Here is a 21373-nt window from a genome sequence, read left to right as displayed (position 1 = left end):
CGCGTGAGGTTTAGTGTCTCATGATAAGCATCTATATTCTTTGTATGTGTCTATATACCACCACTCCTCAACACTGGTGCCCCTCAGGGGTGCGTGCTCAGTCCCCTCCTGTGCTCCCTGTTCACTCATGACTGCATGGCCAGGCACGACTCCAACACCATCAAATTTGCCGATGACACAAAAGTGGTAGGCCTGATCGCCGACAATGATGAGACAGCCTATAGGGAGGAGGTCAGAGACCTGGTCGTGTGGTGCCAAGACAACAACCTCGCCCTCAACATGATCAAGACAAAGAAACTACAGGAAAAGGAGGACTGAGCAAGCCCCCATTCTCATCTGCAGGGCTCTTTGCTTTCCACATTTTTTCTTAAATAAATGTTGGTTAAGGGCATTTAAGTAAGCATTTCACAATTTGATTTGATCTTTGATGCTATTTTGCTTTCACTGCTCCCGGGGCCCTTGTTAAGGCCAACGGCATCATGGACTTTACCCAGTACCAGGACATTTTAGCCAAAAACCTGGTTGCCTCTCCAGGAGGTGGAAACTTGGCCACAAGTGAATCTTCCAGCAAGACAATAACCCTAAGCACATACCAAAATCCACAAAGAGATGGTTAATTTACCACAAAATCAAAATTTTGCAACATTTTGCAATGGTCTCCCAATTAAAAACCTGTGGCTGTCCATTCCATAAGCGCAGACAAAGGATTTCAAGGATATGGACAGATTCTGTATAGAGCACTGGTCTAAGATCCCTTCCAATGTGTTCTCCAATCTCATTAAACATTTTAGAAAACACCTCAGTGCCATTATCCTCGCAAGGTGAGGTATTTAAAGGTAAAACAAAATCTCTTTCCCTGAGCAAATGTATAGTATAGAAAAGACATAAAAAAAATACCAAATCAAATTTTCCCCAAACAATGTGCATACAATATAGCTCAGTATTTGTATTATTTATTTTATACAATGTTTTTGGCTTATTCTATGGAAGCCCTAAAGCAACATTGTTATTTTTGGAATGACTTAGTCATTCAAACGAGATACTAAGTCATTCGAGATACTAAGTTCATCCTTCCGAAGGTCGCATGTTCAATCCCAGTGGAAGACACTTGTTTGATGTTTTTGTTTGAACCCTATCCCAAACTTTATCTCTTACTTTAACCATTCAGAATGAATGCCTAAACTTAAGTGTAGGTTTTTTTTGTTGCCCTATCCAAAAATGTAAACCTTAACTTAAGCATTGAGAATTAATGAAAGATATTGCTGAGCAACTCCAAAACATTTGGAGAAAAGTGGATAAACGTCAGAATCTGAAGTCAAATTGGTAAAACTTGAGATCTTGTTTTCCCCACTCACTTTCCCCGCCCTATCAAAGAACTGTCAATGAATAATCATATCAGTGGATGGCATCAGTAAATGAATGATTGCAGCAAAGGACAAACACAACTGGCCCTGCATCACAAAATGAGGCCTAATTAGACAATAACAATTAAGCCGTTCAAATTAGATACTAACTTGTTTGAACAAGATACCAAGGGTGCCAATAATTTTGGGTCTGACTGTAGGTTTTAAAACCAGTCAGTGCATCAACTGCCAAATAAATTCTTCCTAATTATAAGATATGTTGACATATTGATATTGGTACTTCCTGATGCACAATGACGGACATAGATAATTCAAGTAGGAACTGTGCAAAACTCTCTTATTCCAACCATCTTAGCTGCTGAAGAAAGCCAAACTCATTCAGCAATATTTATAAAAATATATTTCACAAAGTAGGAAACAATACAGGGTATCTTAAGATTACATTACAGGGAGTAAATAATTAAACATACACATTTATAAGCGTTAAAGCACAGTAGAAAATATGATCTGCATGTAAGACTATTTCATATATATTATGAAGTCTACTGAGAACTGCCATATACTGTATCAGTACAAATTGAGTATGCACGCAGCTGTAGTGCCATTTTAGATTCTCATGTGCAAGAGCTAACGTGCATAGACAAAACCTACCACCACTCAATGAACGTTGAGGACATCATCAGTAACTCTATGTACATGTATTTTTTGTATAATATCATACAGTGTAGCACAATATGCAAGAGTCTGTATTTTATTTTTATGGGTTTTGTTACCCGTGGGTCCTAAATAAAATTGAGGGGTCGAATATTCACATCAATTAAATTATCCCAGCTATTGTGCTTATATGGTTACTGGTAACTCTGTATACAGAATAATGATAAACAGTATACATTAAAGTTCCCTTTCCGTCCAATATTTTACTATGCAGTAATTTGTGTTCTCTGTATACTATATTAACAGCAATATCCAAACAACAAGTTCAGCTGTGATGAAATAGCTTCAGTGGTGGAAAGAACAGTTGAGAAAAGGGATCATTCTAAACTCTCACTCACTTATAACCTGTAGCACAGAAACAAACGCAAATAAGAACAGATATAGAAAACAAAAACAAATCATACAACGATAATGAGGAATCAACACGATCATTTTCAAAAAACATGTGAATACAATTGTATTTAATGCTTGCTTCTGTAAAAAGAAGGCCTCAAAGTTTCTACATTTCTCTTTTTTTGTCTTTCGCTTTAGTCTTTTATAGGCTAATAATATTTGCAAACCACACTTGGAGCGTGTAAATACAAATAGTTGTATAAAGCAAGCCGTCTGGCTCAGACAGTTTATAAATGTGGCCACCTGGTATCAAATGATATCTAAACTAATTAATTTTGAAGCCAATATTGTAGTGGTTCTCATTTCGCTTTTTCAAATCTTACATACATTCAACATTGTAATGTCGATCAAATATTGCTTTTTCTTTTAGTTTCCTATTTTATCTTTGATTAGCTGGGTGGGGGGTAGAGATCTGAGATGAGGGCCACTCAGTAGTGCCATTGTTCTGTGGTTGAATCTCCACGTTGTCCAAAGAAGGCTGTAAGATCACACAATCCCTCTCTCTTCTTTCATCAGGCAACTACCAAGAATCCAGGTCTTTATGCTTCTGTCAGTCACAGCAAATGACAAATACCCAAAATACTGCTAGACACTCCACGACGGAATCTAAGTTACACTCCACAAGAATCATAGACCTCCTAATATAGACATTGTTAAGTTTGGCTCAACAATACAAAGCGCTTGATGTGATAGATGATGAACGTTATACTTCAATCTAAGAGTACGAAAGGTGGCCCCCTTTTTTAAACAGCTGTTTCTAAAAGCCGGCAAACCCTAGCATAATACACAAGTATGTGGACAAAATCAAAGGGTCTCTACAGATCAAAGGTCAAGTCTCCTTATCACTTTCACCCACTGAGTAGAGTTCCCCAAGTCTTCTGAAACGCGGACCCCACTCTCTGAGGTAGTCATAGTTCTGGTCTGAGTCTGAGGACGCAGTCTCGAGGGAGCTCAGAGACCCAGCAATGGAGCCGCGGCCCTCATAGCCATAGATCTGAATGGAGTCATAGGGAGGGGCCGTGGGATCGTTGTCCGCCTCATGGAGTCTGACATTGATGAACTCATCCACGTCCACACCGTTAGGGCCACTACTCTGCCTTGGCATGAACTGCAGGTCCGGCTTAATATCCTTGCGGGGCAGGTAGCCATTGATTCCATCAGGGTTCTGCAGTGTGGCAATGTCAAAGGCCTCAGTGTCTTCTTCTCCACCCCCCTCATCGTCATAGCGGATGATGTTCTCCCTCACATCTTCGTCATCTTTGATGATAAGTGGCTTGTTCTTGTGTCTTCTGAGCGTCACAAACAGCACCACTATAACTGCCGAACAAGAGGACATGTCAAAGTCATGTGCTCACAAAGACAATGTTTGTAGAAGTTTACCAGTGTTGCACGTCTGTATTTTTCAGATGTAATCAAATGGCATAAAGTATCAGTATTATCTTACCTAAAAGTAGTATTATGCAGGCCAGAATGGCAATCAAAGCTCCCATGCTGAGGCCAATGGGTAGGACATAGGCCTCCACGTTGCATGACTGGACTATTCCCTCCCTGCTGCATCCACATACCCGGATGGTCAACGTGTTAGTGCTGCTCATTGGAGGATTTCCATTGTCAGTCACAATTATGGGCAGGAAATACATCTCCTGTTTCTGGCGCCGGAAGGTGTCATGCTTGGCTAAAACACTGATGGAGTTGTCTGTGGGGAGAGAAAGCAGTTGTAAACAAAAAACATCTAGCAAATTAGCTTCCGTTGAGTAAGAGCATGTATTTTTGTAGTGACAAACCAAAATGTTTTGCAATCCAGTAACATTTTTTTTTTTAAATGTAAAAATTTGGGCAATTCCAAATTGACAATAGAAAAACAGCATGTTGCATTGGCCTGCCATTTGTTTTGTGGTCTCACGTGTATACTCTGCTGATGGCTTTCAGTCACCTTCCTCCTCAGCATAGTCTAATAGCAGAACTCTGTAAGCGATTGAATCCTATTCTGTCATGCCCATATTAAGATGTGGAAATGAAGAGACGTGAGTGCGGCACTGACTTAGAAGGTGGTACAAGGCAACTCCGAGAGGTGCCAGGGACTCTTTGATGACACTTCTGTGAGCTCTGTGTTCATTATCTAGCTAATAATATCCACTCACCCACATATTGTCAAACACTTTTATTCCTATAAGAGTCTACTCAAGTTGGTGTAACGGAAAAAAAAAAGAAGCAAAATGATTTCACGTGAAGTTTCACATTTGAAATCATGTGAAAACGTGCTTTTGGAACACATTTTTTTTTACACGTGATCACATGTTAGCACGTGTAGTTTCATGTCACGCATGCTCAGACAGAGGGTAGACAATTGAACTGCCCTCGTGGAAAAAGCACATTCATTTCACATGTGAACACGTGAAGTGTTCCCAAAAACACGTTCTCATGTGATCACATGTGAAGTTATTGTGATGACATTCGGCAACATGTAAAGGCTACATGTGATAATATGAGAGACATGAAACATTAGCAATCAAGCCTGAAGGCCCACGTTGACTCCGATGCTTCCTACAGTCGTGTTGGCTGGATGTCCTTTGGGTGGTGGACCATTCTTGATACGCATGGGAAACTGTTGAGCATGAAAAACCCAGCAGCGTGACAATTCATTCAGTTGGACAACTGACTAGGTATTCCTCTTCCCCTTTCCCTTTCCTTTATTGACCCACTCAAACAGATGCATCTGGTACCCACTACCATACCCAGTTCAAAGACACTTCAATATTTTGTCTTGCCCATTCGCCCTCTGAATAGCACACATAGACAATCCATGTCTCAATTGTCTCTAGACTTTAAAAAATCCTTCTCCTCCCCTTCATCTACAATGATTGAAGTGGATTTAACAGGTGACCTCAATAAGGGATCTTAGCTTTCACCTGGATTCACCTGTTTTATACAATCGGTGTATGTCTCTGTTGGTAGAGCATGGCACTTGCAACGGCAGGATTGTGGGTTCGATTCCCACGGGAGACCACTACTGTAAGTTGCTTTGGATAAGAGCGCCTGGTAAAATGCTGGTTCCTATCGTGTCAATCTTAAGTGCACAGCGGTTTCCCATTTATCACATTAGATACCTGAACATTTCTCTGAGGTATTGGGTTAAAGCCTGAACAGCTTGTGTGCAGTAGGATATCCTAGCTGGCTGACCCTGGCCCTGGCTAACCCTATCCTCTCCACAGCACATATCCTCTCCACAGCACATTCACTGCAATTAGAGTCACCGTCACAAACAAACCAGCACAAAGGGTCAAAGTTCAAAGGGTCTGCTACTCTTCACTGGAGTGGCTTTGCCTGCTCTGTGCAGGTGGAAATAGTCATACAAGTGCTGTGCCTATATTTCTCATGTAGAATACTGACACTTCACAACAGCTAGATCTAGACATTTTTTAAATATATTTGTATTTATTTATTTATATTGTATGTATTCATTTTATTGAATATCCGAAACATACTATATACTTGCAGTGAAGCCGCTCAACAACTACATGATACCAGTCATCCTACAGACTCCCATTCAGAGCGACACACAGAAGCAATTGCCCTGCTCAAGGGCACGTTGACAGATCTCCCACCAGGCCAAAAAAACGTGAACCCGAACCCTCCAAGATCCCCCCCCCCCCCCCCCCCCCACAGTTCCCCAATAGCTGTCCCTCAACCATTCGAGACCCCTCCCACAGCCCCCCCCCAAGAAGAAAATAATAAATACAACATTTAATTAATTCCATTCCCCACCCCTTAGAACCCCCCCCAATGATCCAACAACCAAGAGAACGAGGTAAAGAGAAAAAAGAAAAAGACAAAAGAAAACAGCAAACAATGCAAAAAAATCATAACAGCAATGCCAACTGTATATGTTTGTGTGCATGTCTGGCACTATTACATGTGTTCTTGTATGCGTTTATTTGAATGAGAGTGTGTGTATATGCATGTGTACAAACACCTGCATGGCATCAGCCTCAGACAAACCGGCATTAGCTGTAAAAACACTGCCCCTCAATGTCATTCAAACTGACTTTTTATTATGTTTTTTTAAAACTATTTTTTTATTTTTTTATTATCTTTGACCATCCTTCTATCTCCCGCACAGCAACTTCACTCCCACTTGTCTCCAATTCCACATCCCAACCCTCAGCTTCCATCAGCCCATCTATCTCTGCTGGCCACCCACTTCGTGTTTCTACTCAACACATACCATTCAACAGTGCTGTGATGTTTAACGTACAATTTCAATCTATCTAATCGAACAGAATCCACAGATTGCGAGTTGAAGATAAATACTTTTCCCTTTTCAAACATCTTTCCCATAAATACAGGTATTTTATCAACCGGCACATTTGAGTTCAGCCATAATATTTGTTGTAACATTTGTTCTATCTTTTCAGGGGGATGAATTTGAAATTGTAGCCAGTTCTGCAATGCTTGTTTGAGAAAGAGAGATACTTTGGAAAAAAAGTATCATTTTCAATTAATCGAAAATGAGACATGGCAATCTGCACAAAGGCAAAAAGGCAATTTTAAACAATGGATGAGATTTTTTTAGTAATCTACTTGAGAACCATTTAGGGTTTAAGTAAAACTTTTGAATGTAGACATTAACAAGAAGAGGGATTTCTTACACTATCACATTTTTGCTGAGAAAATGTGATTAAAATGAAAGAACCTGTTTATTGTTATGGATAAGTATATATGTTTATTAGTTGTAGCAGTTGAATTAATAGCATAATGATATCGACATGTGAAAATGTTGCTTCAATGTTGCCTGTGATTTCTCTAGATTTTCTCTAGATTCAGCAACTTTTCCTATTTGTCTCTTAATACACCTGTTTCCATGGTGGCAGGTTTCCATTTAGATGAAGAGGCTGGTGCATTTAATGTCCTTATTCTATATTTTCCTTTTACTAACAACTAGACACAGCAGTTACTCTTGCCTGCAGGCTTCGCATCAAAACAGTTGGACAGAACCAGATGAAGATTCTTCGCCCCAAGCTCTTTGAAAACATTACGCAACAACTTCAGGATGAGCGTGGGCTCTTCAGTGAGAGTAATGGAAAAGAGAGCGGAGGGGAGGGGGGGGGGGGGACGGAGGATGGACAGAAAGCCTGCTAAACCAATCACTGTATTTAGCAAACAAATGTAGTGCCATCTGCCATGCAGCAACAGCTCAAGAAGTCACCCTACAATGGGCTGCAAGACTACCCGCAGACGATTTGGATTCAACTAATTTACTTCCTTTCAAAATGCACTAGGGAGTAAAGAATAGCTGATGACCAGGCTATTGCGCATCTGCTAACCACTGGGTCCGGTAATCCCACTAGATTTCATCTTCAATTGGACTAATATGCTGCAGGATATAAGACATTTTTTGTCATTCTAAGTCACATGTTCTGTCCTTACCTCCGTTGTTTTTTATCGTGAAATTAGGATTGTTTAACATCTCTGGGATGAGGCGGTATTCAAAGTAGTGTCCCTGTATTGGGTCATCCTTGTCGACAGCACTGACTGTCTGTATCACCTGTGGAAACACAGACAGAAAGAGAGGAGCCCAATACCATTAGAGAGATAGGTCATCCATTACTTTTTTTTGCCATCACAAAAAGCCTGACCGTGACATTGGCTAAGAGAAAATGAAAAATATCCTCCATTCATTCCAGGAATTTGAGATTGTTATCAATGTGGTGCTGTCTCACCTGGCACACTTTTGGTTTCTGGGTTCATCTATTTACCTGCCATCATAGTTATTATCAAGCTGTATGTCTGTGATTGATTAGAAATGAGAATTCAGCTATCTCGGTCATTGGTCTTTTTTTTTATTATTGTTGTCTGAATGAATAGGATTGATGTGAAGGAGAATGCAAAGCACTTGTCCAGAATTTTGGCCAGAGATCCATTGTGCCATCTGGAGGAGGACATGAAAGACAACTCTGAATTATGATTCACTCTGATCAATTCTGACTGCTCTCATTTTCCCTCCGTCTCTATGTGCTGTGTCAGGGGAGGAGAGTGTCTCAGAGAAAAGCCACACTCCTGCCTCTGTACTTTCCCAGTGAAATAAATAGGCTATAATTCACCATGGCTGATCATTACGGAGGAGATGCAGGGGGAGACGACAATGGCAGCCTTGATGAATGCCCCCTACCTGGCCAGGTTTGCCATTTTCACAGAGGAAAGCCTCGTATTCCGTCGCAAACTCTGGGGCGTTGTCATTTATGTCCAGCACTCGGATGGCCACGGTAGCCCGTGATATCTGGCTGTGGTTCCCTGATAAACAAAAACCCAACAACAGACAATGAATACAATGACATTGGATACTATATACAGCGGGAAATTAAATCCCAGGTAAATTCCGTGACCCAGATTTTTTTTCTCCTTCTGTTATTTTAAAAAAAAAATCCCCTTGGCTGATAGAAAGGCAGATGAGAAGCCACATCAATCTGAGTTTTAGCTAATATCAAGAATGCAAAACAGAAGTGGTGAGAGAGAAGAAAAAAAACACATTCAAAGTGCTTTTGAAATCCCCTGAACACGCTCATGTTTCATGCATGAGGGTAAAAAAAAAATGCATATTAATGAATCAACGCCAGCAGAAGTCTAAAAAGATAATAAAGGGCAATTTAATTAGATTTGATTTTTATTGGGATTATTCATCGCCCATAATTGACAGTCCCTTTTGAGATAAATGATTGTGTTTAATAAGTGTTGCAACCACTAACTTGTAGCTAATAATTTGGTCCATGGAGCAATTGATGTCGTTCTGGCTGTTGACATCTTTCCTCTTTTTGTATGTTTGTGAGACCATACACATAGCTAACATTCAAAACAATGATGTGCATGATGCATGTTGTCACATAGAAAACAGAAAAACAGAAAATGGTTTTGAGATTTAACACTGCAGCAAATGGAGGATTTTACACTTAAGAATGCTTCAGGACAAAATGCCCAGAGGTGAGCATAAGAGAGGAGAGAAAGAGTGGGAAACAGAGAGAAACTAAAATAGACAGTTTGCTAGAAGGTGATAGATGGACAGAGTGGGGAAAAAGAGAAGTGTCCACGTTTTCCTTGTGCTCTGTTAAAGTGACTTTCACTCCACCGCAGCAGGAATTGCAATCTGATTAGTCAGATGTCAACTGGTGCAAGCAGTAGAACGCGACACCGTTTGGGTGGCAAATGGCAATGGAATTGGACTGGGAGCACATTTCTTCCTCTTCACGCCAGAGAGGATTCCTGCTTGGCTCCAATCCACCAAGAATAGTAAACAGACATATTTATTTTGGTCAATTTCGATTAAGTGCGTTCATTGATGCTGCTGTCTTGAGTCACAGTCACTTTAGCATAAGTCATGAAAGGCACAGTGAAATGTCTAACACCAGACATGACAAAAACTAGCATGAATATCAACAGAGACGCATTGCATTTACAATAACATGCCATGAACGTATGCTCTATAGCATAACTTTGATATCAAAAAACTGGGATATTTTTTTATTGCTGTGACATTTAGTGTTTCCCTTTGATTAAGAAAGGCGAGGGGGAGCAAGTTACAAGTATTTTACATTTCTCATTTAAGGTGTGCACTACATTTTATAACAACATACAGTCCCCCTGAAACAATCTGTTATGCAAATAAAGTTTTACATATGGTTTGAGTTGTTTGTCGTTCTACCTCGAAGATGTTGTATAGTCAGTCAGTTTCCTGGATCACAGATGTTCCTGTATCTGTAATGGATGCTGGCTTTGGTGCAAACAATGTTGGCGTTTGTGTTTACAACTGTTAATTTGATACTTCTTAATGTACTCGCACTTCCACAAATTGACTACTGAGCTGTATCACACTCTATGGTCATTAACATGAGATAGGTTACAAGTGCAGGACTATTTTATAGAGGACTAAGACGGCCTCTATTTTGGAAGCAAGAATGAAGTTGTTCAAACTGGGTTCGTAAACAGATCTGAATGTTCACAAGCAGCTGTCTCCCCCCCGAGTTGACACTCGTCCTTCATCATTGCATTGATATGAAGAGGATATTGCATTTCATTAATTATGTAGTAGACCACAAACAGTATAACAATTTCTATTGGAAATGTTACTTACGGATTTCAGTGGCTGTTACTGTGATGTTGTGCCACATATCTGTCTCTCGGTCCAGTGGTTTGGCCAACGTGATCTTCCCATCGTCTACGTTAACATTGAACTGCCTCTCCAGATCGGTGTGGCGATCAATAAAGTACCTACACAAATAGAGAGAATCATCAGAAGTTCTACATGCAGCACACAGCTAACCGTTCTCGACAATGCCTTGGGTGCACTGACTAATGGAGACGTATCCATCAAGAGGTTCCTGTGGATGAATGTAAGTGAAAAGCAGTAGGAAGTCAATAATTATAATCGAAGAATGAATTACAGGTCTCAGATTAGCAGGAGAGGACATTCAAGCTGCAATACGGTTTAGGAGGTTCTTTAAAAACTAAAGTGGACGTGAGTCCGGTTTAGTCTCCCAACAGTGGCTCCTTAATGTCCCCCTCCATACAAATATGTCAATAGTGACACTGACATCCTCCTTAACATTATCTCCTTTCCTTGTGACTTTACCTTGACCTCGTTTGAAAAACTTCACAGGGGTCATACTAAGGAGGGGTGGGAAAGTCACAAGATAGACGGGGTACAATGTAATGTTGAGTTTAAATTCAAATCCAAATCAACCATCCTCGTTCACGCTGATGTCCCTGTTCTGTGGATTGAAGCAAGACAGAAGAGCATTTCAAGGGCAGCAACCTTATATATAATTCAACAACCTCACCAGCAGCAACAACATGATGACACATTGACCATTAAAAAGCCTCTTAAAGGTAATATTTATGTGCATTTCCAAAATCATTGTGACTGTAGAACTGGCTTTGTCACAGTGTATTGTGTGGTGCCAATCCCTCAAACGCTCACAGAAAGGACACACATGCACACTTGGCATGTGAAAAACATGTTATTGGCATGGAAACGGTGTTATTTTTCATGTTTATTTGAATGCATACATTCAATATTTTTAAGGTATTCATTGCCACACTTGGCATGTGAAAAACATGCCATCAACAACTGTGAATTGCCCTAAATTAAGGCTGCCAATTAGAAACATCAAAGTCACCAAGAGCAACAAGGCCTTTAAGGTATATCATATGCATGTGAATGCATACATTCAATAGTTGAATGCTCTCAATGCCACACAGAACATACATGGTTATTCCTTTAAACTAAATGCCCCTCCCTCTAAACATAGCATCGTTCAAAGCAAAATCCAAGTCAAAAGTTTAGCCAATGCCTTGCTTTTTCACTAATCCAATTCCCCAATGGTCTTTGCAATCCTCCTCCACCCACCCTCCCAACCCCATCTCCCTTCACACATGACCTTGAGTCTCATCCTATTTCACTGTGGAACTGCTCATCCCTATCAGCACAGACCTGTTGACAGACATGCATTTCTGCATGAGAAAAATGGGAGAGAAAAAAAGACAACAATGACAAAATAATAATGAAAACAAAGAGCTTACAGGAAATGAAATAAATAAGCCATTGCCCTAGATTCCAACTGTGGGAGACGTATTGAGCCATGACATTTCAATTTTTTTGGGATGAAATGGTGTAAATCCTCAGACGGCAGGCAGGAGGTCCAGGAGGACTCCTCCACAGACGCAGAGCACTTTCAAGACAGGCAGACAGTCCAAACCACCTGGGAGAATTCTCCAGGAGACGGAGTGGATTCCAGTCAGGCTTTGACAGCTTCACGTGGAGGGAGACCGACCCTGAAATGTTCTGCCACGTGTCAATCAAACTGACAATGTGATGTGAAAAGAATTAAAGCAAACACAATTATCAGATGTTCCATGCAAGAGATGGGTGCTGACTGTCAACGGTGTGAGGATGTGTTTGGGAGCGGATCATTGGATGTGAATAATTCAATGCCGGGAAAGGACGACATAAAATAGCACCTCATACTTTCCACTCCTTCAATACCTGACTCCAATTACATTGGGCAGCTCTCCACCTAAAAACATATTTCTTATTCAATCATATGACATTTATAACTTTTACACACTGTGTTAATATTATTTTTGGTTTGAACACTACATTTACTAAGCTGTCATCTGGGTCACAAAAAGGGGATGTTAGAAGTGATAGCTATAATTAGTGTTGGCTATAAGCCATAAAGCCAGTAATATGAGTGTGAGACAGAGAACAAATGCATTCATGACATTTCTGTCTTATATAAGGTCAGTAATTCTATTGGGAGGATCACAGATGTAGAACTAATTTCTCTGTCCTCCGCATGCTAACCAGCTCTTTTGTAAGGACACATTTATTCCCGTTTTCCCTGAACATGTCCTGAACCTGTTTTCTACAAGAAAGCCTACTTGACATTACATTTTACATTTTACATTTTTCATAATCTCTTTTACATGACTCCTCGTATTAACAGTTGCAACATGTCAGCTGTCAAGGTAAGTAAATGATGTAGCGGGGCCTGAAGAAAGGCAGACAAGCTTACACAGTCACCTGACAGACCTGGCTCTCATTACCCATTACCTTTTGTAGTCCTATGATCCTCTTCTAAACCCTCACCGGGTTCAGTGTTGTGTGCATGTCCCACTCAACTCCGTCAATGCACAAATGTTTCTCTACATGGTATTTTGGGCAACTTCCTAGGTTAGCCATAACGTATTATTAAAAGGCATCATCAATACCTGGTACTGGAATGATACCCTTGATTGGCTCTTACTCTAGCCTTCAAAGCTATGGTGTAATGCCCAAAGTCTTGAGCATAATGATCATTCAAGATTAAAATCATATTCACAGAGTATGGGAGGACACTGAAGGAATGGTGTTGCATTTTGTGAAGTCCACCTGAAACCTTGGTTGAATGCATAAAGTATAGCTTGAGGGTTGAGGTCTAAGTGAGGAACCAGCCCTAAGCCTTTGAGTCATCCTGGTCAGACTGAGAGACAGTGAGTCATTTTGGTGTGAGGGTGTTTACTCACAACCTGGACTTAGCGGTAGACATAACATAGTAAATATACATCTGTCTCCCTCCATTCAGTATGCTTTGTTACATTTCACAAGGTATGTATACATTTGTAGATGTCCATCATCCATTTCATATGATAGAGTCCAAATTACAATTTGTATGATATGTTACAAATTATAATTTGTACAATATTAAGAATTTGCAATACGTTATGATATGTTACCAATTCTAATGTGTTGTTGCTAACGCTTGCTACAGTAGGTGGTTAGGTTGTTTTAACACGAACATTAGCTTGGAGGATAATGTTATCTTGGCTAGGGGTTGGGGTTAAGATTAGGGTTAAGGTTAGGAATTAAGTTAATGGGTTAAGGTTATGATCAGGGGAAGGGTTAGCTAACATGCTAGTAGTTGCAAAGTAGCTAAAAAAGTAGTAAGTAGTTGCAAAGTTGCTAATTAGTAAAAATGCTAAAGTTATCCGTGATGAGATTCAAACACACTAGACATTTGTGTTCACCTGGTTACATCTAGTCTTTCAGATAAAGCTAACAATGTTCAGCCTATAACCTCTGTGATGGTCACAACATTGCTTATTATCACTCCATAGAGATGCACTCTATCCAAAAGCATTGTATGTCAAGGATAAATGTCTGGGCATAAAAACAGTATGAGACTTCCATTAGTTGTCTCTTCGTGACGTTTCTGAGAGACTACATACAGTTCTATGATGATGCATCATTACATATTCAAAATCACACACAAATAATATAAATAGATACCAAATTGTCAGAAATTATTCTATTATTATAAGAAACTCAAGGAGATAAAATTGAAGACATTAAAGAACAGAAGTTACATTTTATAAAAGTAATACAATAAACTAAACTGTCAATGGCAATATTGTATGTCATGTCATGTGTGGTGAAAAGCAATTGACATACAGGTACATATACATATATCTGACACATTGTGAAAACATACAGGGAACATGTCTTGACTTAAAGAAACAGTGCAGTTTCCACACTAAGAGGTCGAAATAACATAGAAATTGTGAAAATTATGAAAATGCCCTTTTAGTGTAACAGCTCTTGAAGAAATAAAAAAAGGTCTACAATTGTACCCGTCAAAAGTTTTAGAACACCTACTCATTCAAGGGGTTTTATTTATTTTTTACTATTTTCTACATTGTAAAATGCTAGTAAAGAATTCAGCTATGAAATAGCACATATGGAATCACGTAGTAACTAAAAAAGTGTTAAACAAATCAAAATATATTTAATATTTGAGATTCTTCAATTAGCCAACCTTTGCCTTGATGACAGCTTTGGACACTCTTGGCATTCTGTCAACCAGCTTCATGAGGTAGTCACAATGCATTTTAATTAACACGTGTGCCTTTTTAAAAGTTAATTTGTGGAATGTCTTTCCTTCTTAATGCGTTTGAGATAATCAGCTGTGTTGTTACAAGGTAGGAGGTATACAGAAGAAAACCCTATTTGGTAAAAGACCATATTATGGCAAGAACAGCTCAAATAAGCAAAGAGAAATAGCAGTCCATCATTACTTTAAGACATGCAGGTCAGTCAATATGAAAAATGTCAAGAACTTTTAAAGTTTCTTCAAATGCAGTCGCAAAAACCATCAAGCACTATGATGAAACTGGCTCTCAGGAGGACCGTCACAGGAATGGAATACACAGAGTTACCTCTGCTGCAGAGGAAAAGTTCATTAGAGTTAACAGCCTCAGAAATTGCAGCCCAAATAAATGCTTCACAGAGTTAAAATAACAGACACATCTCAACATCAACTGTTCAGATGAGACTGCGTGAATCAGGCCTTCATGGTCGAATTGCAAAAGGACACCGATAAGAAGAAGAGACTTGCTTGGGCCAAGAAACATGAGCAATGGACATTAGACCGATGGAAATTTGTCCTATGGTCTGGAGTCCAAATGTGAGATTTTTGGTTCCATCCTCTGTGTCTTTGTGAGATGCAGAGTAGGTGAATGGATGATCTCTGCATGTGTGGTTCCCACCATGAAGCATGGAGGAGGAGGTGTGATGGTGTGGTGGTGCTTTGCTTATGACACTGTCAGTGATTTATTTAGATTTCATGGCACACATCTGGTTCAGGTTTAGTAAGACTATCATTTTTTTTCAACAGGACAATGACCCAACACATCTCCAGGCTGTGTAAGGGCTATTTTACCATGAAGGAGAGTAATGGAGTGCTGCATTAGATGAACTGGCCTCCACAATCCACCGACCTCAACCAAATTGAGATGGTTAGGGATGAGTTGGACCGCAGAGTGCAGGTAAAAAACAAGTGCTCAATATATGTGGGAACTGTTGGAAAAGCATCTCAGGTGAAGCTGGATGAGATAATGCCAAGAGTGTGCAAAGCTGTTATCAAGGCAAAGGGTGGCTATTTGAAGAATCTCAAATATAAAATAGATTTTTATTTTTTGGGTTACTACATGATTCCATATGTGTTATTTCATAGTTTTGATGTCTTCACTATTATTTTACAATGTAGAAAATAGTCAAAATATAGAAAAACCCTTGAATGAGTAGGTGTTCTAAAACTTTTGACCGGTTGTATATATATATCTCAATTTAATCCATTTTAAATTCAGGTCTTAACACAAGAAAATGTGGAAAAAGTCAAGGGGTGTCAATAGTTTCTAAAGGTGCTGTAGCCACAATTGGCTTAAAAAGTCAAACGTAACACAATATCTGCCTATTTATTTCCATCAATATTGACCCTGTATATCTGTTAGACATCATGATATCTGTCTTTTGGGTAGACAGAAAGAGTTTCCCTAAAACATTCTCAAGGAAATGTTAGAAAGTAAACTTAGGAATTATATAATGACTACTTGTATCAATCATGTGTCATGACATAATGCACCAGCAAAAACATCACTAGACCAGCACATTCCTCTCCTCTAAAGGGGTATTACATTAAAAAAGTATCTTCTGATGTAAATTAAGCATTGACATGGACTCACAACATCCAATTGCATTGTTTATCCATGAATAATTGTAATATTTAGAGTGAAAAACTGAGAAAAAAAATCCCAAACCAGGTCAATTAGAAGCGAGAAAATGGATTTCGAGAGAATACCAAGAGTGCCTATTTGAAAGCTAGGAAAAATGTATGAGTAGCTTGCGACATGTTTCATAATTTAAAAGTAGCTCTCATGCTTGAAAATGTTGAAGGCCCCTCGTCTAGACGATTCTATCTGCCAATCAGGGCTGTGTGTGTACAGTACCTATATTAACATGTGTGTCAACACCACACGATCAGACGGAGAATTTTAATGACGGCTCATGGAAACAAATAATAACAAATATTTGGGGAATTATTTTCATGAAATAAACACACATAGTGATTTATTAGAAATTAAATAAAAAGACTGCATGGGGGCATTAAAGGTACAGTGCATTCAAATCACATTTTATTTGTCACATGTGCCGAATCCAACAGGTATTCATTCACCTTACAGTGAAATGCTTACTTACTTAACCAACAATGCAGTTTTAAGAAAATACCCCCCAAAAAGTGAGATCCCATCTTGCAGCAATTTATCAGTATTGAGAAACAACACAAGATGGCATGAACATCTCAAGCTGTGTAAGAGCCATTCCCTTCCTTCCCCTAAACAGAATGGCTTTACTGTTGAATGCCTTCCTTGACATTGGCAGACATGAGAAGCAATGTGACATTAACCACTTACGTGCTGGAATATAATTCATTTTTATCCGGTTCCAAACTCTTACAGCCTCTAAGTAGGTTCCGTAAAGCTTCCTTTAACTCTGATTGCTTGAAAGCTTTCGGACAGCCTTACATACACTGGCATAATATCCTTCAGCATCAATTCACTTATCGAAATCTGTAATCTTATCCACAAAATAGTAAACACATGAAGTGCTCTTTCATTTAAAACAGAAAACAAGGAATCAGAAATATACTTTCAATGAGAAAGTCCCGAGTGAAAAAACATCATTACACTGAAAAATATGATTCCCAAATGCCAGTCTGACATATCAATATAGTACAATGGAGTACCGTTTATGACAATTATTTTGGCCACTTGGATAGACATGTTCACATAAAAATGAAATAGGGCAGTGCTTATCACACATAGATCAACAGCATAATATATAGCACATGTCAATAAATATGCACAGCACAGCACAGTGACAATGAAAAACGTAGTGAAAGTGCAACATAAAAGAGCATTGGGGTCACAGAAGAAGAACTAAAGAGACACCCAAACATGAGATCAGGTTACGTTATCTTGGTATGCCTATTTTTATTTTTTTTATATGAAGATTGGAACCAGGTTGAACTCCCCTGCTTTGGCAATAGCCAAATAATGATTACCAGCTTGCACTCTGTTCACCATGAAATTACACAACCTGTTGAGTGTTGTCCGGGGGACGCGGCAAGTCACTGGAGAATTAATGAAATGCCGGGGTTGATGGAGAGAAATTGCCTGTATAACCTATACAAGGTGCCCTTGTGGTATTTCCAAGAATAAGTCACACAACTGAAACGCAGCAGGCAAAGTCATCACGAAGAGAAGTCTCCCTGTGCTGTGCTTTCAAGTTTACTACACTGTGGTCCTAAGGAAACCAGGGCAGCCGTCGGCTCACATTTCACCTCCAAAAGGAACATGCACAGAGCAAGTGGCAAGACTATGTTTTGAAATACATATGATTACATGGCGCAGTCCTTATATGGGTGTGAAAACAATAAGGTAAACAAGTGTTTGGTGAAATGAGGTTGTGAATAACATCTTGTTTCTTACCTGACCAGACTGCCAGTGACATCAGGATCGCGGGCTGTGACCGTTCCTACAACCGTGTTGATGGGGGCATTCTCGTCCACCTGCAGGACAAATGTGGGCTTGGAGAAGACAGGGGGTTCATCTGAATCTTCCACTGCAATCTTCACCGTGGCTGTATCTTTGAAGGGGGCGCCGCTGTTTGGATCAAATCGAATGTTGGCCGCCTCCACCTTCAGTGTATATGACTTTTTAGTCTCGAAGTTCAGGGGCTGTACAAAATGAAAGAAACACATGCCTTTCACTGATGTCCAAAAAGCAACAGGGGAAAATGCAGCTGATGTCTGAAGCATTTCTGAGTTGAAATTCAAAAGAGTGATCTCTGATCCTATCAAAACATGTAGGGAAATAAAACAAGCACAGGGTGGAACAACATTTGTAATTATTAGCAATAACCACAATCTCACCTCAAGTAATCTATGTGTTGGCAATTTGTTTTGTGACATCTGCTCTAGGATAGAATACGGCTGTAAATAAAGTTAATCTAATCTGATATCACACCGATCTGGTTCAAATGTGTTAGGCAATAATGAAAATAATGTTATTTGTAAGTTTGTGCTACCTGAAAATATAATTTTGTGGACATGCATTACCATGACGATAACACTGGTATAAGATTATTGCCACAATCATTTGAAGGATAGCAATTATTGAGGCATTATCATCACTTGAATAGAAGTGGATTATTCGTCAGGAATTCTAACACAACAATGCAATTTCCTAGGGAGAATTGCATACCTACTGTATGTGTACTTCAGTGAGAAGAAACATACCCCTTAAATAACAGTTGGTCTCATTCCTATTTCACAAGGACATTGAGAAACAGTCCAGTACTTTTTTACACATCCTCATCATTGAATATTTGCAACATGTAAAATCATCGCAATAAGTCTCTGGCGTCCTAGACACAATTGTATTTTGAATCACCTCTGGCAGCTCTTATAGTACTATTTTGAATCAACTCTGGCCTCTCTTATAATACTAGAGTAATGGGACCAAGTCACTTCCACACTCCAAAACCAGGATTTATAGGGAAATCAAAACTGGGCCTTGCCGCTTGAGGGGATTTGAGTTGGCTTTGGGAATGAGAAGGGTTCACAGAGGGATCAAAAAATGTATTCCAGCTTTTCACACAAAAAAATTAAAGAATCCAGTGGTCCCCTAGGCTGGGTTAGGCCAGTGTTGGGGCAGTGCCGACAGCAGGCCCAGCTGTGAGAGAAAAGCAGCTGGGGACGGGGACTGACAGGGGGCTTTGAAGTCCACACGTCTGGCATCAGGGCACCCGTATGGAGAGGGCCCTGCAGCCCAGTCTTCCGCGGTCTGAGAAGCTATTTGGACTATTTTCATTATTAACCGCTCTTCCTCTCTCTCTTCTCTCCCCACCTTCTTCTCCTCCTCCTCTATGCTGAGAGGAGTGAACAGCTGGACCAAGAGCAAACATTGGTTTCAATGGATCACAGCCTAATACCAAGTATAAAGGAGCCCAGGGCTAGAAGTGGACAGGGGTCAATTGTCAGAATTACACCACAGACAAAGGATGGAATACCACAATAGTTACAGTAACTAATTCAGCACTATTTCCTGATCACCTCTATTCTGTTTTCATATTTGATTTACAACAACAATTCACAAGTCAGACTCCTTACTGCATTGCAGTTATAATTGTACTTTTAAATTGTAATGCATAATTGACCAAATCTTATAACAAAGAATGATGTATTTTTTCCCCTCTTAACACTGTATGATTGTTTCAACAAGCGACTCTACCTCGACAGTTTTACCTCAGAATATAACTTTGACAATAGTATAGTTAGTATAGTATAGACAATAGTTCATATTCTCATCCTCTCAAATAATCCTCAATGACATCTGACCTCTCCACTGAGTCAGCCATATTTGAATTGGCCCTCTATGCCACTCTGCCAGTACTCATTGTTTTGGGGGAGTTCAATTCATGCAGCACTTGACTCTCTGTAATCCGGAGAGCAGCACTTTGGTTTTCATATTGATGGAACATATGCTTAGTGAAAGTGTTGGACCGGCTTGTGTTGCTACAGTATGTGCATATGAAGATGGGACAGCTTTTTCACTCCATTTTCCCCATGCTTGTCCCTTGCTGACATCCCCACCTCAGAGCCCTCCTGTGCCATGCTTCAAATTCAAAGTCTCAGCATAGGATCTGTATGTATACATATAGGCCATTTTGAGACATCAAAGTTCAGGGCTGGCTGGTGGAGGAAGCAGAACTTCCCACTAACATTCCCTGATAGGCCTGAGGGTGGGAAGATAAAAAGCTTAAACCCAAATCAACAAAGCCACTTCTTAGTTTGTGCTTCTGCAGTCGTGTTTAGATCAATATTTTGTAACCTTGCCGCAAAGAACCTTTAATAATTTGCACTTGGTATTTGACAGTAGTTTACGAAACTATTTTTGTTGTTGGAAGTGTCGTGGTGCTATTTGCTCCATTTCATCCTTTGTTCTTCCACATCGGCTAAGAAAAACTCCACGAGCTGGTGCAACAGGGCTCTGAAACCAAGGAAATGTTGTTCAGAGTACGGAACGGAAGCAGAAATACCAGTTCTGCTAAAGTAATCTGAACTTCACCATCTGGAGATGTGGAGGTGAGAAGAGAGTAGGCAGTTGATTTCCTGTTTTTCACATGCAATCTCATCCATCATGCTATTAGCAATGCAGGCAACAGATTTCAAGCCAAGTATACCGGAATAAAGTGATGAGGCAGAGCCACAGCACTGCTGTCGCTGTGAAATACTAGAGGGAAGTATGTCAGAGGTCTTATTGATCATGTCTAGTTTGTTCTCAAGCTGTCTATTTTGTTTAGTAGAGTATAATCTATTCCAGGCAGATCATCAGAAAAAATATGATTTCATTTCATCCAATAGGAAGTCACAGTGGATGTCCTAACGTAACGTCATTTAGCATCCAAATGCAGTGACATACAATCATGTTTGAATGATCTATAGCTCCAACTCCAGACATTAAACAAACCATGA

General features: G+C 39.7%; 1 protein-coding gene across 2 annotated transcripts in view; it reads right to left on the bottom strand.

The window, feature by feature from the left end:
- Window positions 1-1749: 1749 nt before the first annotated feature.
- Window positions 1750-21373, bottom strand: part of cdh8 (cadherin 8) — an 86960-nt gene continuing 67336 nt past the window's right edge. Inside the window, exons 7-12 of one of the 2 annotated variants that reach the window (XM_021585911.3) lie at window positions 18327-18574; window positions 10594-10730; window positions 8641-8762; window positions 7899-8016; window positions 3916-4167; window positions 1750-3788 (exon numbers count right to left, since the gene is read on the bottom strand). In XM_021585911.3, coding sequence (XP_021441586.1) covers window positions 3301-3788; window positions 3916-4167; window positions 7899-8016; window positions 8641-8762; window positions 10594-10730; window positions 18327-18574 — 1365 coding nt within the window. In that variant the 3' untranslated portion in view covers window positions 1750-3300. The remainder of the gene's footprint in view (window positions 3789-3915; window positions 4168-7898; window positions 8017-8640; window positions 8763-10593; window positions 10731-18326; window positions 18575-21373) is intronic. The other variant, XM_021585913.3, reaches the window with a different exon arrangement.

The sequence above is a fragment of the Oncorhynchus mykiss genome, chromosome 26 (genome assembly GCF_057628025.1).
Source record: "Oncorhynchus mykiss isolate SJ-2025 chromosome 26, ASM5762802v1, whole genome shotgun sequence".
In the NCBI taxonomy this organism is placed as follows: Eukaryota; Metazoa; Chordata; class Actinopteri; order Salmoniformes; family Salmonidae; genus Oncorhynchus; species Oncorhynchus mykiss.
The sequence above is the reverse complement of the archived record's forward strand: the minus strand, read 5'-3'. Positions and strand labels throughout refer to the sequence as shown.